The sequence below is a fragment of the Accipiter gentilis genome, chromosome 23 (genome assembly GCF_929443795.1).
Source record: "Accipiter gentilis chromosome 23, bAccGen1.1, whole genome shotgun sequence".
Lineage (NCBI taxonomy): Eukaryota > Metazoa > Chordata > Aves > Accipitriformes > Accipitridae > Astur > Astur gentilis.
The window spans coordinates 7,777,052-7,801,341 of NC_064902.1; the positions used below are offsets into that span (position 1 = coordinate 7,777,052).

The 24,290-nt window shown below is 50.2% G+C and overlaps 1 protein-coding gene and 1 long non-coding RNA gene across 3 annotated transcripts; one reads left to right on the forward strand and one right to left on the reverse strand.

The window, feature by feature from the left end:
- Window positions 1–366: 366 nt before the first annotated feature.
- Window positions 367–14,576, forward strand: LOC126049577 (uncharacterized). Its single transcript, XR_007509253.1, has 2 exons — window positions 367–1,523; window positions 12,751–14,576. It is a non-coding gene; the product is annotated as an uncharacterized LOC126049577 (long non-coding RNA).
- DUSP7 (dual specificity phosphatase 7) lies at window positions 14,399–22,862 on the reverse strand. 2 transcript variants are annotated; one of them, XM_049826125.1, is made up of 3 exons: window positions 22,204–22,853; window positions 19,386–19,814; window positions 14,399–16,805 (listed from the first exon to the last, which is right to left on the reverse strand). In XM_049826125.1, the coding sequence occupies exons 1-3, from the start codon at window positions 22,613–22,615 to the stop codon at window positions 16,498–16,500; spliced, it is 1,149 nt and encodes a 382-aa protein (XP_049682082.1). In that variant the 5' UTR covers window positions 22,616–22,853; the 3' UTR covers window positions 14,399–16,497. The 2 variants fall into 2 exon arrangements, with proteins under 2 accessions (XP_049682082.1, XP_049682083.1); XM_049826126.1 differs by lacking the exon at window positions 19,386–19,814 and having other exon boundaries at window positions 22,204–22,862.
- Window positions 22,863–24,290: the final 1,428 nt, after the last annotated feature.

A 24,290-nucleotide genomic window follows, 5' to 3' on the forward strand; every position in this document is an offset into this window, starting at 1 on the left:
ACTTGCTGGCACCCTGCCAAAAGAGGTTAGAAAAATTAAAAAAAACCCTCACACTCCAAAGACTTCTGAAGCCTTTTAGAAATAAAGCTGTAATAATAAAAGTAGATCTGATCTTCATCAACCATCAATACTGAGCTTAACTAAACATTTTCCTCTTTTGCAGCTGGACACTAGAGCTAGGTGTACAACTTGGAACCAAATGCTCACCAAATGATTAGCTCCTTTGTCAGTTCACAAATTAGCCATGAACAGACTTCAGTTTTGATTACTTTACTCATTATGTTCAATTACTCAGTGTATGGCTTATGTGAATATATTTCAGCTAATAGATAATTCACAAATTATTCCTTTGGTTGCCCAAATTGCATGGTGACTTTCAAACATAAGATCACCTAAATCACCTATTAAACTTGGATTCCAAGTGGAGACAGCCTTAAAGGACCTGGTTTTCTAGACACTGCTTATGGCCTCTCTCACCACTAGTTTGGGGCGAACTTCCATAGTAAATTTCTAAAATCTAGGCCAGACTTCTCTTTAATTTAAATATGAAAGTCATGGAAAAAGTTTCCAAATTACAAACTCGCATTCTGTGGACACTCCTGAGAATAAACTATTAACATTCCCATGAAACTCTTAAAAAGCGCTGCATGCACAGCCAGAAGCCCTATGTGCCGTTTCCCTTTGAATCCTTCTCAGTTGTTTTTTTTTCCCTGAAGGCTTCATTGAGCTCAACTGGACATAAATAAAAAAGTTAAACACTTCCTTTTCTGGTATATCACACCACTTGATATTTGACTCACAGACCTTCCAGGTATAGAAGGTTTTGTGTTCTTAAGGGAACGCGTCTCCAAATTGAAGCCTTTTTTGTATGTTTTCCTGTTTACACTTCCATTGTGTTGCAGTCGTAGTTTGCCTTTTTTTTTTTTTTCCATGCAAAGCAACAAGCAGTTTCAATTAACAAATTACAGATTCCGGTAAATATTCTCTACTTGGGGAGGGTAAAGGAGAGGGTTTGGGGACAGAGGAAGAATAAAAAAACAGAATAAGGGTTATAAAAGTGAAAAGTAAACAGGCTAAGTGACTTCTTAAAAATCCCTTGCACAGAAGACACCTGTCCTCCAGTAGGTGCAACAGAAGCAGTCACATGAAGCAGCAAAAGGGGATATACTGAGACCCAACAGCAACTCAAGAGCAGTGAGGCTTGCTAAAAGCCATTGGCCTTTATCAGAAAGGCATGCCAACAGCAGAACCACCCATTCCTCTCAGTCTGTGTCTGCAGGAAACATGATAAAAACCTTCACCAAAATATAAATAAGGAGTCAGGACTTGCCAGCTTGTTATTTTGCACGACAGCCGTGCCACAGGAGTGCTGCCTGGGATCACGTCCCTGCTGACTGGAGTACTGAAGAAAGTGGGGGGCAAAAGATGGCACCCACTCTAACCTGGCTCTCACTGGTTATTTTGGAGCTGTGCACCTGAAGTCATGTTTAGAACCAGGAAGGAGGAAGACGCACAGACTAGAGGTAGGCTGTGCTCTCCATTCAAAGCTTTGCTCTGCTCACCAGGAGTATCTGACCGCAGGCAATTAAAACTGGCTCTCTGCTCTTTGGTGTTGCTTGTTGCTTCATATTCTTGTCCGTGGTCACTGGTAATGGAGCACACAACAAAACTCCCCACTTTCCCCACCCTGCTCTTCCAAACACAGCAGTTCACCCAAACCCCAAGACTGGGTGCTCACCCAGGAAAGGCCTCCACTTTCAGGAAACTGTTTACTTCCACCAAAGCTGCATTGGTAGCAAGTTTCATGAATGAAGAATGCCCTAAGGAGAAAGGAGACAAGTGAGAGTTTGGCACAGAGCATCCACCCCGCCCTGCTCACTGAACACCAGTCCCTCCCAGTGCTGTGAAGAGCATTTACCAGGGCTGCCCCAGAGCTGGACCTGGAAGTCAGCCTGTCCTGAAACCCCACCCCAAGATCCTCCTGTGCGCTCTGCACCTCCTCCTGGCTGAGCCTTCTCTTCTTGAGGGCTTCCCATATGTCAGGATGCTGCTGCCTGCATTTCTCCAGGGGACACCTTCCCAGGTGGGGATGGCTACAGATCAGGACTCCAGCATTTGGGTACTCTGGTGTGACACCTTATGCCTATGCTTAGTGCAGGCCTTGGGAGAGGAAGGCTGGGCCATGAGGTTCTGGTGAAAGCTGGTTTGTTAAAAGCTCAGGGCTCAATCCCTGCTCTGCCACAAACTTTCTGTTCGTGGCTCAGTCCAGGGTCTGCTCACAGCCTGCACAGGACATCCCTTTCTATCCATCTCCTGCCTGGCTGAGCACCCTATGGCTTGTGTGTGCCTTCCACAGCCTGCAGCACAGGGACTGCCCTTCCTGCAGCAGACCAGATCCCAACAGCACACAAAAAACAAGAGTTCTTGAATCTGTCTTCTTTCTGCAGCAAGTCTAAACTCTCGCTCCTGTCCTTCCACCTTCCCAAACTCCAGTGCCTCACCAGGCCACTCGGGGCCTTGTAGGAATGCTGATCGCTTCAGCCTCACAGCTCTTCACTGCAGGGTATCTGTCATCTGTAAAGGGGGAAATATCACACAGCAGCACCTGGCTAGCAAAGGATCAACATTCAAACATCCACGCTACAGAAGGACTCAGGGATAAAACTAATAGATAAGGGTGGGCTTTGACCTGTGCAAAGGCATGGAGCATCCGGCAAGGAGAAGACAGCAAAGGTCAAATCCAGTGAGCTCAGTGACCAGGCACAGAATTTTAGCAGCTACCATGGAGCACCACAGTCAATGTTTCCAGACCTGACTGGCAACCAGGCAGGATTAAAGCTCCACTTATAAAATTACAAGGTTAATAGATGTTACAAGCACATTACCAGGTGTCATGACTTGCTGGAAGCACATCCCCAAAGACAGCAGAAGCAATTACAAGCACTCTGTTCACTATTCAGCTGCATCAACCAACCACCCATAGGCACTACGTAGCAACGCTTTATCAAAGTAAACTTAGCACAAAGGAGGATCTGGTGTGCCCACACCTCTGTGTATGTCCTCTGAGCCAGCCTGCTCCCTGACTGAGTTCATCATAAACAGAGCCGAAATGCATCAGTCATTTTAAAATTAAACAAACAAACAAACAAATATCAACAAAACACCAACCAAAAAAACCCAAATCCCAAACCAGCCATTGGAGCTAAACTGTGCACTGTTTAGAATAAAGTAGAACCCTTAGATCACATGACCTGCTATGGAGAAGAGAAAACAACAAAGAAAACCACCTGGGGAAGAAATAGAAGTTCACATGGCATGACTCTTCTGCTGACTTTCAGGAAAAAATCAACTATCCTTGGAAGGCCAGAAATGATAGGAAATGGGAAACTAAGATAAGGATGGCCTATGGATGGATGAAAGGCCTCGTCCTAACTCATACAGGAAGCTTGGGACAGGGAACTACTGTATCACTCTTCTTAAGCCAAGCCTGGTGAGATCTCCTGTCCAAGCTGGACTATGTAAAAGGGACAGAAAGTTTCTAGGAAGCAGCAGGGGTTTTGTACATCTCTGTAGCTTCACAAACTTGGTCCAAGACAAGGCCTGTAAAGCGTCTAAAAGAAGGAGCAGTGATCAGCCCAGAGCTGAGCAATAAAACACTAACACCATCAAGCACCTGTGATGGATGGATAGTAAAAAGCCAAACGAGTCCAAACCCGCAAGGACATGACGGCATTTTCCAGGAACTTGCAACACCGCCTTCAGGGTGGGGATGAGCAACCAGTGTCCACACCTTGTTGCATTTTAGTCATTTGTATGCTTATGGGATCATACTTGGAATACCAGCTGCACATGAATATGTGGCTAAGGACCCTCACACAATCCTGTAAAGGCAATTCATTTCTCACAAACATGCACATGTTCTCACCCTGCTTGCAAATGAAACACACAGAGACATCACAGGCTCTGAACATGGTGCCATGATGCGGATAGGACAGGGACAGGTAGGAGACAACTCTTCATTTTAACAGGTTGTCTAGAAAGGTTCATAAAAGCAACTCTTTGTAGAGAACTCCCCACCACAAACAGCTTCAGCACACTCCACCCAGCCCACATGAAAGGTGAGCATGAGGGACAGGCCAAGTCTCTGACTGGTACAGGCTCCAGCTAGGGGTCTAGGCAGGGGAAAGAAACACCCCACCCCACCAACCCACTCATGCTAGAAGAAAAGTTTTGTGGTTTTCTGCATTTTCAGAAATGCCATGCAACATTAAATACCCAATGGGTATATTAGCACATCTGCTTCAGGAAAAAACACACAGCCCTTTTCTCTTATTTAGTGTTTTACCCAAATCAAAACTGAGAAATAAAATACTCCATCCATGCACTGCAGCTTGAATCGTACATAAGTGACAAAAAATTTGCTTTTAAAGACACTTTTCCCTGTTCTTTTCTCAGGCTACTCCTCCTCTGGTGACACAAAGCAGAATCTGTCTCTTCCCCTCTGCTGAAGCTGAGATCAAACAGCAACTTTACCACATCATAAGTTACAATTAAGGCTACTCCTGAAAAAAGATGATCCTTCCCTAACTAAATGCTAAAGCTCTCCTGGCATTTCTCTTCCTATTGTCTGTATCCAGCCCTGTATTTATAAGATTAGCCTTAAATTAGGACAGTTTCCTCATTCTTCCTTCACTCTTACTACAGCCTGGTTCCTGGGAATCTGATCGTATCTTCCTCAGAGGTTACTCCCTGTTGATAGGAAACATCTAGTGTATGTGGGCAGGAAGCGCCAACAGAGGATAATGAGGATTAAGAGAGAGTCCTTGTTATGACTTATCGCCACAGCAGATCAGGAGACTCAGTGGGCCATTTGATCAACAGGAACATTAGGAACTTGTCTCACACTCCCACACAATGTCTCACCCCACTGTGGTGTGGGTTAAAGTAGCACACGGGGGCTTTGAGGGCAGGATGAGTAGCCCTGGACCATCCAGCTACTTCCATGTCATCCAGTTCTTCCTAACCAGAAGCAAAGTACTTCAGAAGTGATGGGAGAGGACAGGTCGAAGAAAGAGAATCCTTTTGGAGTTGGTTTCTTGCCCAAACGTTCCTCAGAGGAGAAAAAGAGGCAGGTTTGCCCACCCAGACAATGGCTTTCTATCACCTAAGGAAACTGTTCATTTCAGAGTAATGGGTGCTGGTGAAGGACAAGATGTTTCTGTTGGTACAAAGCCCCTCTCCCTGCTTTGGCTGTCCTATGCTACATTGCAATGTCTGTTTGATAACATGTACAATAACTTCAGGAGTTTTCTCCTCCAGCCATGCACTTTGGCAGCTCTCTGACTGAACAGAGAGAAAGAGAGCACAATATCTCCAGCCTCCATAAAAGCTCCTCACACACACACAGTTGCAGTGTGCCACACATGGCTTACTTCAGGACAGCATCTTCTTGTAAAAGCAGAGGAATCAGAGCCACTAACTGTGGTTGGATCAAGCTTCATCCTGCCCTGTGTCCTGTTTTCAATGGTACTTGATAGCAGCACCTAGGGAAGAGTGCAAGAACAGGCCAAGCATGTAGCTATGTTTCATTACAAACACTTTCCCAGGCTCCAGCTGTTTGCAGCTGCAGGACCTTCTCAACAAGACTGTGTACTGATATATAAAAGGACTCAATGGATTTTCCTTGCATTAGTTACTCCAATCTCCCACAAACCTACATAAACACTTTTGTTCACCACAGATTCATACAGTGCATTTACACAGTTTATTCTCAGTTCTTTTTCTAGAAGTCGATTGTTTTCGGGTTTTTTGACCATACTCAGAATCAAGCCTTGCTCCTATAGCCCAGTTCATTGCACATCTGCGATCTCTCTCCCAAGTGACGTTATCCTGTACTGAGCCCATTGCACTGCATTTTAGACTAAGATGGCCCCCACTTGCCCCTGGATTGCTTTGCTTCTCAGCGTCATATGCTGCAACCCCACCACTCCACATTGCAAAGACTTCCTACAGCTATTCAGTGCAGGTTTTGGGTTTTGCTCCTCTGAATAGTTCGCAAACTTCATCATCTGCCACTTACTCCTCTTTATCATTAACAGACATATTCAACAGCTCTGGCCTTTGACAGGCCCTTGTCGCATTTGACTGATGTGAATTCTCTATTGGGAAAGCTGGCCTGTCACCTCTCAGCCTTTCGTTTCCCATCTTTCAGCTTATTATTTACCCATTAGAGACCCCTATGAGATATCCCAAAACCCTGAGAGCACAATAGGACCTCTGGCTGGCCAGGGTCCAGCCACCCATGGAGTATCTTGACAAAGACCTATTTTTGCATCTGCTCTCTCAGCTCAACTCCTCAGCTTGCAGGCCTCAATAACCTCCCCCAGGAAGGCTCCCAGTTGTATCAGCAAGGAAAGGAGAACAGCTTCACCCCAGGCACAGCTAGTTAACATTTAGTACAGACTGACACAATGTAATGGCAGCAGCCAGGCACCAAGGAGGCTGAGCATCCTTCACTCTGCTGAACTCAAGCTATGCCAGACCGCTGCAAGAAATTCCTGGAGCTCAATTTCTTTTTCCTGGGGGGGGGGGGCCTTGAACAGGTCCCCACAGAAACACTACCAGGACTTCCTCCTGCAACGCCCTGGGCTTGGAGCAGCCACAAAGAGAACTGTCATTACTCAGCAACCCAGCTTGCTCCCAAACCCTGGAAAACATCCAGAGGCAAAAAAACGTGGCTCTTCCTAATATCCCTTCACTGGATACTATTCCTCAGTCCTAGGGAGATGAACAGAGCGCAGTCTTTTCCCCTAGTGACTATCTTCCATCCTGCCACCCAGCCCTCCTCCCCCAGATTGTCCCTGTGGATTTAAGTCTTCACCTCCCAGCCACACCATGCTTTTTGCAAAGTGCTCCTCCAGCCTCCTCCACCCCAGAGCTACTTGCATTTCAGCACCCAGAGAACAAGCCTCAGGAAAAGCACCTTCCTCTTCTTTCACAAGGAACGGACGATTGCTTCAGATAATGGTATTAAGTGAACAAGTTGGACACTGAGCAGCAAGATTAGTTCCCACAAAGACTGGGTAGTAATGAGAGTGGTTAAAGACAGGTAATGAGTGGGTGGCATTTGTCAGCTTCATAATGTAGATTATAATTTGTTTATTGCTCTTGCTACTGCTTTCGCTGCTGTTGGAATGCAATTAAATAATAGCGCCTATGAGTCCTGCCGAGTATCTGTCATCCCTGACCTACAAACATCCCTGGGCCTCTGCTGCACATGCAGTAGTACTGGACACGTGGTGGCTTCGCATGGCCAGTAGGAAGTATCCCACGGCTCAGGAAGAAAAGTGAAGAACTCCATAGACAAAACCAAATGTATCTCCACAAGGAATAGGCTCACAAAAGTTTTGGAGAGTCAAGAAAACTAACCATCATCCATTCATAGTTTCATTCACAGTTACGTCAGGACAGTGACATCTGGGAGTTATTCTGCACTGCCAGAGATGAGAGCTTTAACACTGAGGCAGGGAAAATGTTCACCACGAGTCCCATCTCCAACGTCAAATGCTGCATCTCTTGGTGGCCACCAACACTAGCTGCAAGCACCCACCATTTTCCGGGGGAGCCAGCGCGTATGATCCAGGAGTGCTTTTCACAAGACAGATGCTCCTCTCCTGAGAGGATCTGTCTTCTCCCTTCCCATCTGAGAGGGGCCTGGCTAACCTAGTCTGGGGGATGAGGCTGCAGGCACCAGACTGATACAGACACTCTGAGAGGAGCGTGGACAGGCAACAAGATGAGGCTTTCCTGGCTACTGCTGGTTCAAGCCATAGCTAGCACATGACAGTCCCATCATATTGACTGGAAACTGTAACTTAGTAGAAGCACTAATTCTGTATCAGGAATGCACACTGGCAGACAGCAGCTTCAAACATGACTAGATTTGTTTTAATAAAAATACTGGCATTTGTAAATCTTCCTTCATGCACACACACACACTTCTCTCCACTTTTACTGCATTTAAAACTAGACTGGGAATTTCTCTAAAACTGCCTGAGCAGCTGCCAACACAGGAAAGCAACAAGCTGGCTGCTCTGGGCTTTTTCAGATAGAGTCTTTGTGCAGCTCAGCCCCTTATTTGGACCCCCGTCAGCATGGCACCCCTCAACACTAGCACCTTCACCATGTTCTGCTGCAGGACTCGCTGGATGGAGGCAGACAGGGTCAGTGGAGAACCTCTGCTTCACTAACTTTCAACAACAACCCTCCTGCCCCTCCCCAAACCACTGAAGTCCTTCCCTTTGCAAAGAAAAACATACTGCAGGGACATAAATAAAAATCAGTGGCAAATTTCGGCACTGAACTGCACTATCAGTGCATGTTTGGGCACAAGCTAGCGCCCACTGAAGTCAGCAGAAGTTTGGAAAGACAAAACACCTCCCACACAAAGGAGAGACAGAGGAAGCAGTCAGAGCTGCGAGGCAGATAAGCTGCCTGTTAGAACAGGCTTGGACTGTCCTAGCAGGAAGATGTTGTCCAATGAGAGGGAAAGCTATTTGGGGAATGAATGAATAGTGAAGCTTCTTGTTAAAAAAAAAAAAAAACCCAAACAACAAAAAAAAAAAACCACAAGACTTTCCCAAACATATCTCTGAGCTTTCTGCCAACTGGATGCAAGGCCAAGACATGCAGGAGCCTGCTTGAACCTCTAGTGCAGGATCATTCAAAGGCAACAGCCTGAATGGGGGCAGAGGGAAGGTGATGAATGGCAGCGAGGACACAGAGACAGAGCTGACGGCAGAGCTGATCCTTGTTCTGTTAGAGGAGAGGGCAGCTTTCTGCAACCTCAGCACCCTGACTCCCCCCAAACTTACATCCAGGATCCTGCTTGGCCCTTGGGGGGGTGTGATCCTGTCTGGACCACTGCCTGCTCCAAGCAGCAGGGAATCAGCCATCCAGGGAGAAGAAGTGGCAAATTTAGAGTAAGACCCAAACGAACTGCATCACTGGAGCAGAGCTGTAAATCTTCCACCAGGTACAGAGCACTTCACTGCCAGGATTGCATGGTAAAATAACGGATCCAATTGAGAGCTGCAGTGGTGAAAGGAAGGAGAATGCTTACCCCAAACCCAAAGTCACAACCCCTCTAACTGAACCCTTCATACACATTTCACTTCAAAATCTCCCATACAGAAAAATGCTGTCCTCGTAGGGTGTTTCATCCGCAATCAAACCTCAAGAGCTCAGCTTCTCGCTGGCACAAGGCTTTCACTAATGCCGTATCAGTGACCAGGGTCTCGCCAACGCACCAGTCTGCTCCCTCCCACTTTCTACAGGGTTTATCACAACAATTCACCTCTCAGAAGAAAACAAGGCAAAACCACAAGCCAAACTAGAACAGTCCTTACAAGAAAAGGAAAGGAAAGAAAAAAGACAACACAGACCAGAAAAAAGAATAAACTTCATAAAAGCAAAACCCCAAATCATGAAGAATCTCCCTCGAGGCAGTGATGGGAGATGAGAAGAGCAGAGTGCCTGAATACAGAGACTTCCAAAATACAGCAGCGAGAAACCCAGCAAATGACTTTACATAAGCCAGATGTTTCTCCAGGGAAAGAAAATAGGAAAATATATAAATCTGTCTGGATTCCCCTTCTTCCACTCATACTTGGTTCCCTCACTAGATACTTCTTAAGGCCCTACATGCTCTTGGATCACTTGCAGCACAGAAATAACACACATCCCCCCCAAATCTCCCCATGGCACAGCCAGTCTCCATTTCTAACATGCTCTCATGCCTCCGAGAGAAAGCCAGGGCTCTGTTCTCCTGCAGAAGGACCATAGCTTTGCAGAAGCAGCTGCCAGGTGAAAGTACCTCAAATCCCAACAATCCGAAGAAACAGAAAGTAGTGGAGAAACCAGGGAAAGCAAATAAGGATAATGCAGAACAAGTGCAAGTTCAGCTATGAGCACAACCAACCAGAAGGGAGAAAGAAAGGCCAGAGAGTGCTGGCGGTCTTGCCTTGCACCAGGCAGGGGAGGGGGGTCCATATTGCCCCAGTACTGAGGGGCCCGCACAGCTCACAGAGGCTCAGCACCAGCAGTCTGGGGCTGTACAGCCAGCCCGGGTGTCTGTGCCTGCCACATGATTAATTCCCAACCCTTGACTGCACCATCAAAGTTGAACCACAGCATCTGCCCTGACCCAGCTCCCAACCTAAAAACACAATCGTGACACGGCTGAGCAGGGCACCATGGAAGTGTCAGGGAGGAGCCCGGAGGCACAGAAACTTACAATGCCATCGCAAGCAGCTCATAGTCTCTGACCACTGGTGCCAGCGCCATCACAACTGCTGAGGACTGGTGCAGCCATCGCAGGCTGAGGGGTTCAGCTGCTGCCAGCCACACAGCGTCTTCTTCCCCTGCTCTTCATCCTCCCACGACTCCTTCGCAGGACCCAGCTGCATTTCTGTACCACCATGATGGCCATGAGCCTTTCAGGCCTTCCCAGGCCACCAGTTGGGGTCCTGTCAGGGACCACCCAAGGTGTCACAGCCGCTCCTCAGGTGGTTTGGAGAGGAAAAAGGTGAGAGCAGAGACAAAGCCAGGCTAGGAAAAGGAGACAGTCCTCACCGAGGTGATTTCCCCCACACACACACACACTACAAGCCTTGCTGGCCCAGGAAGGGGGGGCTGGTGCACGCCTCTCAGGGCAGCAGCGGCAATGACAGGAAGGGGCAGTGCTGTGGAGAGGAGGGACACAAAATGGCTGCCACTGCCCACCCTGGGGGGAGAGCTGCCCTGATGTCCACACCATATTGCTCCCTGCCTCATGGTTTCCTGCCAATTTAAGGCAGATACCACACAGATGCCACGCAAACAGCCATTTAAACTTGAGCATGGCCCCCACGAAACAAGCACATTTGCTGCTTCATCGTCACGTCACTAGCGGACCCACGTGTGGCAGCCCAAACGCCACACCACCCAGCTGGACACGGCAGACTTCAGCACCCACTTGCCCCCATCCCAGCACAGCGAGCCTCCTCGGTGCAATACAGCTGCCGCCACACAAGCACAAGTGTTGCCTTCACACCACAGTCTTGTAGTGGTGTCTCCTATCCAAATGTCATACCTGGGCCAGGGATCCAGCAGTGACCTTGTGGCAGCTCTGGGCAGCCTTGCAATTGCCCATCCTTAGGGCTCATGCTGCTGGGCCACACAGCAAGAAGGTCAAAAGACAAAGCCAGCAGAAAGGGGAACTTTGCAGCTTGAACAGAGGAACTCGCAGGAACAGGACGTGGAAGCTGGATGGGACTCCCATGAGCTGCTCTCCATGCCTGCCTGAGTATTTCCTCAGCCGCCCCCTCATCCCAAATTACATTTAGCCAGCCCAGCACTCTGACCTCAAGCATGATTAAGAGAAAGATTTGAGGAAGCACAGGAGCAAATGGCACAAAACCCAGAAAAAAGCCCACTTTCACACACTTTCTGAGCAGCCTAGAGCATGACTATCACAGCCTGTACCAGCCTGCTGTAAATACAGGGATGTGTTGATTAGCTGAACTATTTACATGCCTTTGCAACACTGCAAATAGCCTGATTTGCTCACATAAAGGATAAAAAAAGAAAATAACAGCTCACAAATAACCTGGTTACCTTGGAAATGTGAGCACCCAAATTCAGATGGTGGCAGGAAGCCTGCTTTCCCACGTGCGTCTCTGGGTGACGCAACAGCAGGCAAGTTCAGAGCTGCAAAGGTTGACTTGCATCATGCTGAGAACCATGTTTGATGCCACACCAAGAAATAAGGGCCTAGGAGAGGAGTAAGGGTAGACACAAGTGAGGAAAAGCAAGCTACAAGTAACCCCAAAGCCCCTTCCGCAAGCTCATGTCCTGCTCATTGGGGTCCTGATGTTGCCTCCACCACACCTTCACACCTCCCTCCTGCGGTTGTTTGGGGCACATCTCCCCTACCTTTGCATTGTCTTTCTATCATTGCCTATAACCACAAGTAATCCTCACTACACTGCCCTGGGAACCTACCCTTTCATCTCCTGTTTCACAAGATGCCAAGCAGTCACCCTAATGCTCAGGACATACCTGCTCTCCTTTCCCTTCCCTCTCCAGCTGGGGTGAGCAGCCAGGCTCTGCCAGGCAGCATGGAGGGAGGCAGGATGGGATGTGCTGTGCAAAGGGCTGCTGGAAGTATTCAGAATCAGCTACCTGGGCTTCCTGGTAAGGAACTGCAGAATTTTAGCTCTACCTGTGTTCAGAGCTTTGTGCTTTTGCCATGACTTGAAACGGAGGGAGAAACTTTTTGAAAGCACCTGGGACAAAGTCATCCACAAAGGAAGAGAGAAAAAAGCAATAAAAAATTCCCACTCATATTGCCTGAGGGCTTGTGGCATCACAAGTGAAAACCCAGGGACAGCAGATCTCTGTGCTCAAACAAGAGATTTACCTGGTTTTGTAGAGCAGAGCACCACAGAGCATCTTACAAGCAGATTGTCTGGAATCAATGGGTTAACCGAGAAGCTTCTCCCTGCTGCGTGTGGGAAGCGGTATCTCCTTGCCAAATTCCACCGATCTGAACATAACCAGCTTTCTCACTCAGCCTGTGCTCCTACGCTCAGCTAGTGCTCGTGCCCGCCTCTGCAAAGGAGTATAGACAGACCCCACGCTCTCTTTTCTCTATTTCTCCAGCATTACCCCTGTCCTGATGTCAGTTCTTGTCTTCTCACTAAATTACAGGACATAAGGTCTCCAAGGAACCCCCCTAGCCAAGAAGCACAGTGCAAGACATCTGTAAAACACTGATGGCTGAGGACCAGCGAGGTTGGCTGCTCCCTGCTGTAGAGGCCAGGAAGATTGGAAAAGGCTCCTTTGGGTCCTAGAGGAAAGAGCACTTGCAGGTGGCAAGATGTTTTTCAGACAAGCTATCGCCTTCCTTTTGCAATGGGGCTTTTAAGCGCAGCAGTGGCAGGACACTCACAACAGACTTGCGTCTCCCAGGATCAGGTACTCCGAGGGAGCTGCCTGAACACCAGCTCTTCCACCAAGGCCATTGCAAATAGCAGCTGTGCTGTTTCAGCCAGCCACAACTCAGCTACTAAGCAAATGTGCTTACAGAGCTAATGCTAACTGCTAATACCCTGTTCCATACCTTAGCAGAAAAACATAAGAGGAAATTAGATGGAAGCAAATATAGCCATACACTCCTTCAGTGTATTCTGCACTCCTTCAGTGCACAGCCAGCCTCCAGCATGGTTTCATATCTTCCTCAAGAGCTACTCTACCATGTAATTACAGGGGAAAACTTAAAGGTCTTCTTTTCCCTGCGTAACGGGTAGATTTTTATTTGTTGAGCCACAAACAGGCCTCTAAATCAATATATAGATTCCCATCATGCAGTCAAGGAGTAAACAAACAACTTCTCACACACACACATGCTCCCTTGGCTTCTGCTTCAGCCTGACTACCTCCCCTGCTTTGCGACGGACTCTGTACCCATCAGCCTGAGCTCCTTCTGGAGCAAAACTAGCTATGTTTGGTGCTCAGGCCCTAGAACTAGAAGAACAAGATCACACACACACACACTCTCACTTTGAGGAACTGAATGACTGAATAGATACTAATATAATTTCTTGCCATTTAGGTTAAAACAAAGAACGGTGGGGTGGGGGGGAGCAGGGCACAGAACCCTCTCCTGCTCAGTCCTGCCCAGCTATGAGCAGAGGCATAGGGAGCCACAGCTCCCTTAGCTGGGCTGCACTCAGGCACCTGGAGCCACATTTCACCCTAAAGCACCCTCATCAGCCCCACCAGGTTTCCCACAAACAGCTTGCACCCACAGCTGACGAGGACAGGGGGACAAGCCCACATGCAACACAGCAGCCAGGGGCTTGGCCCCCCACCCGAGGGTGCAGGAGGGACCTCCTGCTCTCCACGAGACCCAGAAGTCATCAGGTGGCTGCTCACGAGGCTACAACTTCTTGCTTTCCTACCAAAATAAAGTTTGCTATCACAACAGTTGTGGGCAAGGCCTTGCCATGCCTTTGTAGGCCACGCTTAAACAGTGAACAAAAGTATCTTTAGTTTATCTATTTAATTTTGGCACAGAGGAATGGCTGGGGTCAAAGCCGGTCCCATTCTCAAGCTGTTCTTTGTTCTCCGGTTTATCCAATACTCCATATCCCTCTCCTCGCCCTCCCACCTCTCCCTCTCCATTTTACCACAGGTCTTAAAAATTAAGCTGTGCATGAAACCAAACACCACACTTGAACACTGCCCAGCAAATGCTCTTCATGGTCACAGAAGAACACTAATTGACCATAAAAAAACGGATAAGAACAGCGTGCCCTTATATGGGCAGAGGCTAGACAAGCATCTGACACAAACATAATTTTTAAAGAAAAAATAATATTTATTTGCAATATAAACAAAGTCCCAATATTGGATCAGTATATATAGGGTCACTAATTTTCCTTCATAACTCAGAAAACGAACCATTCCTCACTACCAAGCTCTCATTTGTACTAATCAGAAGATGCATCTTTTTTTTTTTTTTTTTGTCCTTTAAAGAAGAAAGACCACTAACAGCACAGGAAGCCTTTACAAACCAGCTTAGCTGTAATGCAATACAGATGCACTGTCAAAAAATCCCTGAAAAAATAAATTCCTCCATGAGGTAAGATGCAATTAGGATATTCTCAATTTTCTCACTCGCAACTGTACTTACGCCCATTCTCCCTTCCAATGACCCACGATCCCAACATTGTTGCAAACAAAACCCAACGAACAAACAAACAAAAAACAACCAGAAAACAAGAAAGAGAAGCTCATTCCAACACTCTGGTAACATCTTTAACAAAAAGAACAGTTTCAGGATGTGACAGCGTCAAACATTCCTCCAGATGGAGATGATTTTTTTTTATTATTTTTTTCTTTTTCTTGAAAAAAGTACAAAAAACTGGATATTTAGAAAAAATCCGTGGCTTTTTTTTTTTTTCAGTTACATGAGAGTTAAAGTGGACAGGGAGGGGGGAGAAAGGAGGGACTACATTGCAGCCAATAAAGAAATCTCCAAATCCATTCTGCCCTCCTCCCAAAAATTATTACCACTTCCTCCCCTCCCGGCTTGGTATAAGGTGTTTGCCAAACACTAGCCAGAAATATAAACAAGTCTTCTCAGAATAGAAGGCACGGCATAAAGTTATTCGAAAGAGGAAGAAAAAAAAAATCAGAACCTCTGTTGAAAGCTCCAATCATCTCAGAATTTGCCAGTTAATATATATATTCATATATATATATATAAAAAAATTCTCTGTTACAATGCTCTTCTCATCATTTCCACATCTCTTCACTCCCCTCACACGCTCCATGTGTGACGATTCAGTCCTGTCCCACTACGCAATCCTCGCTCTGCTCCAGGCACCCGCCACGTTCCCCCCTCCACCCCGCACACGTGGGAAAGAATCGAGTGTGCATGAGAAACGCCAACATCACAACTACCTTCTGTAGTCAGGAAGCTGGAATGGTTTTGGGCCAGCTGGATGACATTAAGTCAGTCAACAGGCAGCAAAGAACGAAGCTGGGCTCAGACATGCTTCTACCAGCTCTGGAGGCTACAAGAGTTTTACCTCTGGCAACAGCAAACAGTGTTTTTGGCAGGGGTGGCGTTAAAAAAAAAAAAGCTTGCGGCTTAGTCACCTTGGCTGAATCAGTGCAGAGTTTGTGATTGTGAGTGCAGGAATGGTGAAGGGGTTGCGTTTAAGCCCAACTGGCCTTCACACATAACAAAGCTTCCTACCAGATGCTAACAACAACAGCAGCAGCATGTATCTCTCTCTGGAGTACCCAGTAATATGCCAGGACATACCAAGGCTTCACAAAGTGTGCAAAATGCATTTGGTCAATATAAACATTTGATTAAAAAAAAATAATAAATGATCAAACAAGAAACAGAATAAAATACTGGTTTTGCAACCTCGTCTGTACAAACAGTCAGGAACTTACATATTTAAAAAGAGTTTGAACCCAAAGCTCGAGTAAGATCTACCTTTTCTTTTTTTAAAATCAAAAAAAAAGTAAACTTGGGTTTTAAAACAGTCTTGGCCCAACACCTTTTGTTCAAGGTTTCCAAGTGCATAAATCTCCTCACTTTCCACAGCAAGCTAACCCCGGTAGCTCTTCACACGTGTGCGTGCTCTGACAGTCCCAATGCACCCAGGAAAGCGGTTATTGCCGGTAACAGCTGCGTTCAAAATGCTGTAACATCGCCCGTATTAAATAACCCCCTGTAAAAAGACTACCTCTTCAAACCACTTTGATCAGGATACTAATGAACGGCATTAGCCTTCTTAAAGCAGCGATCAGGCACCTCTGCCCAGAGAAGCTAGTCCTTTCAGAGCTGCCTGGCAAGACAGATATTTTTGTAAGAGTTGAAATGCTCAAGAGAAGCGATTCGATGCTCGAGTTCCCGACCAGGCGGCATCCCCTTCATGTGGACTCCAGAGTGTTCAGCTGAAACAGGTTGTGGTTGGTGGGGGTGGTGAAGTAGAGCTGTTCACTGGGTGAGCGGTTGTCACAAGGGCTGTTGAGTCCCAGAGTCCTCTCAAAGTCCAGGAGCTGGCCCATGAAGTTAAAGTTTGGGGAAATGTTGGATTTTTTCCTTTTCACAAAGTCATAGGCATCATTCAGGGACAAGTTGAGTTTTTGCATCAAGTAGGCGACAGTGACTGTTACGGATCGGCTGATGCCAGCGAGGCAGTGAACAAGGATCCCACACTTCTTGGAACGGGCCTCATCTGAAACAAGACAAGGGGAAGGGGGAGTCTATTATTCTGCACCAAAAACACATGGCTTTGGAGCGGGGCCAGGTGGCAGCTGCAAGCTCCCAGGACCAGCATGACTGCCAGAACTGGATCCCCTGCTCCTAGTGACACCATCTCGTGTCCCTTTGACACCCACATCTCTCCCCAAAGGGCTCCCGAGATATTCTCACCAGACGGTAAAGCTGCACATCCCCATTCCATACAGCAAGGCCAAGCATCTCACCCACTCGAGAAGTATTAATCAAGCCTGGCAACACATCCCTTGCCTAAGGAGCATCAGTACGCTGTATTCAAACAGAGAAACGGAGTAACCCGCCAAAGGCGGGTAGAGCTGTAGACAACAGCTCCAGGGAGGTGCTGGTGGTCAGGCATAGCACACCCACCTCAACACCAACTAATTGGGGAAGGCTGCACACTTGATGCGAGGCTATAGCCCAGCACCATGCAAGCTATTCTCTTCCGCTGCTCTTGTCCTCCTTCTACTAGAAAGTTATGTGAATGTAGTCGAAGCCAATTTAAGCAGAGTCTGAAGTGCAGGAACTTCCCTTGTTGTGAAATTGTTCTTTAGGATTGACAGAAACGCACTTCACCACAGACAAACGCTTGTGTTGAAGGAGACTCTCGGGATGAATCGTAGCAGGGAGCAGGAATGCAGGCTGGACCAAAAAATGGCGAGAGAACAGCGACGAAATTTCCCTCCCTTGCCACCGATTGAAAAGCGCACACACACCCATTGTCTCTCACACAGCCGGAACAGCGTGATCCCTTTATGAATTGACATCTTAGTGCTGAAAGAGGGACACGCCGCTGAGAGCGCTGAATGCACGCAAGTACCCAGTGCTGCTTACTTCTGGGCAGCCCTATCTGAAGTCAGTCATTTGGCTGAGAGCTTGGCAGGGAGGGAGAAGGTGGCAGGAGAAAGAGGATCCTCGGGTAAAGCCGGAGGTAAGAGACACTCTGGCACCACGAGTGCAAGGAAGGGCAAAGAAGATTCAGGCAAAACAAAATCCAGACCCAAGCCACAACAGGTTTTCTGCCCCAGCCTCCAAAACCAGGCAAGAATTTCCAGTACAGTGGGCAACTGCCCCCCGGCATACCCGCCCCCCCCCCCCCCCCTCCCCCCAGTCTCTCCTTGTTCAACATTTTTGAGACATTTTTGCCTTTCATCTGACCTGTGCCACATTTCTTGGTGTTTGGTTTTAGAATGAGGTAATCCTCCATTTCCTGTCATTAACTGGAAAGCTCAAGTGCAGTGCTGCTCACAGAGACATCGTCTGACTGGAGAAGACCGATCCCAAATGCCACACGCCAGCAGAGACCCCACACCTCACCCCTGATGTTTAATACCACACTCCCTGCAGAAAGTGCAGGTGGGACATCAGACAGGTCCCTGCTGCCATACTGAAGCGGCCTCTTCTGACTACAATCATGTTATTGGAGGACAGAAGCTGGGAGCAAAGGAGAGCACATGGGAACCAGGGTTTCCAAAGGCCAAAAAGACGCTGAGGACCTACCACTGCTCTGCCCCATTTCAGGTCTTACAGCACAGCAAGCAAGCGCAGGCAGTGGGATCCAAAACAGGGAGGGGGTAATGAAGCAGCATTGAAACGGGCTGCACAGATTTCAGTCTGAAGGTAAAGGTCCCCTCGCCTTTACCTACACCAATGTTTTTCACCAGATGTGAAGCCACAGGTCTTTTAGTAGTTAATGGTGGTAATGACTACCTGTGCCATTCACCCCCCATAAATCCGAACTGATTAGGCTAACAACCATCACCAGCAGACAGCACAGGTCATGCTGGAAGTGTACATCCCTATTCAGTCCGACAGACACCTCTCACAGAATAAGAAGCAATTTTCAAAGTCAACACCAGCCGGGGAGAAGAGATCTGCCCCCCTCCCCACAACCAGCCAAAACTGTCTCAGGGGCTGTCTGCACAGCAGTTTTTCCAGCTGAGCTCTGCAGTGTAATTATAATCACTAACTCATTTGTGTTGACACTTACCTTAGGAGAAGTATCCATACAAGGAGTTAGTTATGCTAGGGTGACTTACAGCGGGATCACAACTAGACTAGCAAATCCCCTCGGGAAAAGAAAACACCCCTCACCCCCCCAGATTTTAACCACACTTGGGGCTAAGGAATTGCTGGCACCAGTCACGTTAATGCAACTCCCATCAACACTCATTCCTCTGAGCAAAACAGGCAAAGCAGCTCCACGCTGCCTCGATTCAGCCATTTCACACAAGCACAAATCCCCATACAAGGGCAAGAGACAGCGGGGCCGGGTCCAGCAGGGCCAGTCCTACCACTTGCAGGTAACCCAGCTGAGGTGTCTAAGAGGGCTGAATTTTGGAAGGGGAGGCCTCCCTGAACCCAGCCAGGCTGACACACACCAGAAGTGTCACCTCGGCAGCATGACGCTCAGCTGCTAAGCTAGCGCCGATGCTGTGCCCCGGAGAGGTGAGGCCAGAGATGAGCAACAGCCCTGGGAAGCAGCTTGCCACATTCCCAAACAGTGAGTATGAAAAGAGATGTTCTGCCAACTACCTACCAATGAAAGCAATGGCCTCAGGAAAGAACTGTGAGAGGTTCTGGCTCCAGTGATCTGAGATGGGAATCTGCTTGTACTTGAACTCTCCGTCATGCTCAAACATGTTTGGCAGGTTGGGAGTCACATTCAGGATGTATTTAATGCCGTATTTGCCAAGGACATCCAAGTTGGTCGAATCTTTGGCACAGCCAAGGTACAGGTAAGGTAGGATCTGGACTGGAAAGGCAGGCTGATTGTTAGGGATGGGGCTCCCGTCTGACTCCGTGGCACTGCTGGGTTCCCTGTCGGATTCGCCATCCGAGCAGTCGGAGCTTATCCGCAGCCCTCCCAGGCCAAGGACCGATGCCGGGGGAGAGTTGCTGGGTGAGGAGCTGTCAAGGTTCGTCTCGCAGTGCTCCGAATATTCGGTCTGAAACTTGTTAAAGCCACCTGAGAAGGGGGAAAGGAGAGAGGGAAGGGGAGAGGCAAAGAGAAAAAGATGTTTTGTTCTTCAGAATGGGAAATCCTTCTACCTGGACACGTGCATGTTACTTAGCAAGTCTTTACCAGCAAGAAGTTGGTATACCTTCAACTTCACACCAAGAAAGGCATCTCCCTGCTCCCTCATCTTCCCTGGGCAGACTGCTACTGAGCAAACAGGTCCCAGGAAACCAAAGAGGGTTTCTTACGAAGTTTACTATTGCTTGTGATAAATAGGGGCCAAATCTCATTTGCAAAGAAACAAACATCCAAAAATAAAATCAATGGCAAGAGACAATCTTGCCTTGTTTAGCTTCTCAGAAATATGGGTCTGGGGCAGTTTGGGCAAGAGCTATTATGCCACCTAGACAGAAAAGCACAAAAGTATCTGTGTCTGAAAAGATAAAGCAAGAACAACCACCACATACCCAGCCCAGACACGAAAACCCAGGCAAATAATTCACCTTCAAGCAGCAAAAAAGGCCATAAGCGTTGCCAAAGTGCAATCCTTACACTTATTTTATCCCTACAAAGACATTTTGCAACAGAGCAGTGTCACAGGTTTGTTCTTCACCCAAACCCCAGCAGGCTCGAGGAGGGATGGGACCCTTCATGCCTGCTCCCAAGTCCTTTTCTGCGGTTCCTCAGCTCAACAGCTTGGGAAGGAAGGCAGAGGCAGGGAAGCAAAAACCCCACCAATCTACCTCCTTTCCAGGCAATATTAAACCGGAGCTCAGCCATCAGTATCTGACGCTGACAAATGGTTTAATTAGAAAGGCCTCCTGGAAACTTTGTTAGTGGGTTCGGCGGTTGTGGCGGGGTCACTGAGCAGGACAGACAGCTCCTGCCACATCCATTCATGAAAAAGGCTCGTCCTCCTCCTCCTCCTCCCCCCCGCGCCGCCAGACAGCGCCGAGGAGCCATTTTGGAATTTTAATTGGAAACATTTCCCACTGAGGCTCCCGGAAAAAGGCAGAGAAAGGGGCTCAGCTCCTCCCCTGCCCATCGGGGAGAGCTTAGGAGTAACTTCAAAGCTGCTCCTTCTTGCTAGGGATGAGGACGATGGGGAGAGAAATGGGAAGACAAAGCCCATCGGGAAACCCCAAACCGGGGTGGGATGGGGGACTCACCCACCGGCACAGGCAGGGAGCAGAGGGATTGGGGAGGGGGGAAGAAGTGGGATCAACCCCTGTACTTGCCCACCCTCCCTCCCCCCCATGTCACCTCTGAAGGAGGCTTGTGCGGGCAGTGCAGCCCTGAAGGCCTGTCCCCAAACACCTGCCTGTCCCCCTGCCACCCCAACCGCGCACCAGGGGCTCCCCCGGCTACCCAAAAAGGGTCTACCAAGAAGCAGCAGTGTTTTTTTGAAGAGCTGCAAGTGGTAACTTTCTTCACCACTCTCTCCCCCCCACACACACACAGAGACTCCTCCGCTCTCCTGTTATTTCTGCCTCAAACCCGCCACCCAGCGACCGCACTGGGAGGACTGGGAGGATGCGAAGGGTCCCAGCAGCCCAGCTGTGGGCTCCGCTCAGCCCGCTGAGAAGGCCTGCTGGGATCTTTCAAAATGGCAAACCCTCCCCCCCAACCCCCAAAAAACCAAAGACCCCAAACCACCCCAGCCCTCACGAATATGCGGGGCTCGGCTCCCCCGCAGCCGGGCTCCCCGCTCCTCCATCGCCCGCTCCCGGGGGAGCTGCCCCCCCCCCCGCCAGCCCCACCGGCATTTCCAGGAACAGGGGGAGAAAAACGCCAAGCGCTAGATTTTCGGAGATGGGGGTGGAGAGAGAAAATGAAAAAAGGGGAGTGCTCTCCTGCCCCCCATCCCCGAAATCTGGCCATCCCTTCCGGAGGGGCTGGAGGACAGCCTGGCGCCGGGGGGGGGGGGGGGGGGGAGCCCCCGAAAGGCCCCCGCCGGGGAGCGGAGGCGAGGGGCGCCCCAGGGGGGGGGCGGGCGGCGGTGCCAGCCGGGGTCGGTTTGGGACAGGGCAGCGCTGGAGGGGACACCCCGGCGGTGGGGTGTGTGTAGGGGGGGGTCCCTCTCGCCGCTGCCGGGGAGGCGACGCAGGAAGAAGCGGGGCGCTCCCGGCCGCTTCCAGCCTGCGACCATTTTGTGCGGGGGATTAAAGCGGGATGCAGGGGGGGGGGGGGGGGAATTAAAAAAAACCCATAAAAATAAACCAGGCAGAGGGAGGTGGGGGGAGGAAGCAAAGCGACCCAGCCACCTCCGGCCGGCCAGGGGATGGGCGTCCGGCGACGCAGGGGCCGTCCGGGGGCTGCGGAGGGTGGACAGACGACAAGGGCTGCGGTAGCAGGACAGGGCTGGAGGAATGGGGCGGGGGGGGGGGGGGAACCTCACCTTTCAGGTAATAGGCTTTGCAGCCGTCATCGCGCAGCTTCTGGAGCAGGAGCCCCAGGACGGAGGTGGCGGCGCCGCCGTCCTGCCAGTCGGCGGTGGCCTCGTCGTAGAGCAGCACGGTGTCGGCCTTGCAGCGCTTGACGAAGCGCTCCTTGTCCTCGTGGTTGGGGATGATGGAGCGGATGGGCAGGTTGCCCTTCTTGAGGCGGCGGAGCATGAGCCCGGGGATGGCCAGGTTGATGGCCGTCTCGATGTGCGAGCTCTCGAAGAGCTCGTGGGGGCGGCAGTCGAGCAGCAGCAGCGAGCGGCCGCCGCCCGACTCCAGCTCCTCCTGCAGCCACTCCGCGCTCTTGCACGGCATCGCCGCAGCCATGGGCGCCCGCGGGGAGCTCCCCCAGACCTGCGTTTTCATGGGGCTCGGCAGCGGCGGCCGCCGGCGCCCGGCCCACCGGCCACCCACGCGGCGGCCGGACGCGGCCCCGCTCCGCCGCTTCCCCCCCCTCCACCCCGGGCCGGGGCGGGCTTGCGCCGATGCCGGACGCGGCGCCGCTCCTGCACGGCCGTGGGTGCGCGCTGCCTGCGGCCCGGAGCGCGGCGGCGGCGGCGGCCCCCGCTCTGCCCTACGCGGTGCGCCCCATCCCGGCGGCCTCAATTAAAGCGGGGCTTCGCCGGCGGCTCGGCGTGTCATGCCTCGGGAGGCGGGGCGGGCGGCGGGGCCGGCCGAGCGGCAGCACGCCCCGCCCCGCCCGGCGCGGCTCGGCTCGGCTCCGATCGGATCGGATCGGATCGGCGCGGCTCCGCGCACAACGCAGCGGGCGGCGCGGCCCCGAGCCGAGGCCCCGCCCCCAGGCGCGCGTCACCGCCTCCCGCCACGCCCCCAGCGCCAATGAGGGGCGCGGGGGGGGGGGGGGGGCGGGTTAGCCTCATATGGGCAGGGGGCGGGGCCCCGCGCCGCGCCGCGCCGGCGGCGGGGGCAGAGCGCGGGAAGGCGCGCGGGAGGGGTGGGCGCGGACCCCGGCCCGGGCCGCCGGGACCCCGCGCTGCCGTCGGGGCAAAGCCGGCCCGCCCGGCCGGGCCTGGAGGCCGCCCCCTCCCCTCCGAACCGTTCTCTGCCAAAAGTTTTCGGGAAAAGTTAACGGGAGCGAAGTGCCGCGGCCCACGGGGCGGTGGGTGTGGAGGCCTGCGTGGGTTTTGAGTGGGTCGTGCCCAGCCCTGCCTCGGTCTTTGACAGCAACGCGCGGTTCCAAAATAAAATTGACTGCGACTCATTAAGCCTCCGGATTCAGTTTCGTTCTCAGAATGAGCTTCGAAATAGATCATTTTATCTGAGCATCCTGGTTTATTTTTAGAGTATCTTCCCTATTGGTATCCACTACTATAAATACGAACCTTTTGTGCTGCAATAGTGAAATTTCAAGACAGGAATGTAATTGGAGGCATCCTTCTGGTTTCCTTCCATCTTTTACATGCCTTTGCATGTGAATCAGTCCTCTGGTACCAGAAGTTTTCCGTGCCTCACACAAACCGTTGCTGTTACAAAATAGATTTGATCTTTCTCTTTTTAATGAGCAGGCTGACATTAAAAACGTGGTTTTGTATTGCAGTCTATTTTCACCATGCAGACAGTCAAACATTGATGGGTTGCTCAGAGAGTTTGTGCAATCTCCATCCTTGTTGGTTTTCGAGGTCTGACTCAGCACAGCCCCCAGTAACCTGATCTGACCTCAGGGCTGACCCAGCTTTAAGCAAGAGGTTTGACTAGAGCCCTCCTGCGGGCCCTTCTCACCTGGGTTATCCTACAAACCCTTGCTCTCCAAATTCCCATGGGTACCGGCAGGAGGGGGGAATGGCTCTTCCTCCCTGGTCTGGGACAGGCGAGCCATTCCTTTTTTGCCCTAGCTTCTGTTCTCTTTAGCCTCTTCTTATAAACTTTCTCAGCCAATACTGTCACAAAGGGAAGAGCCAGGGTCTGTCTCACCAGCAGATTCCCAGGCTCAGCGACCTGACTAGGTCTCCACAGGGTTTTTTCCCAGCTGGCTAAATTTCAAGACCTGGGCTGTATCTTGTGTAACAGGAAAGATATTGTT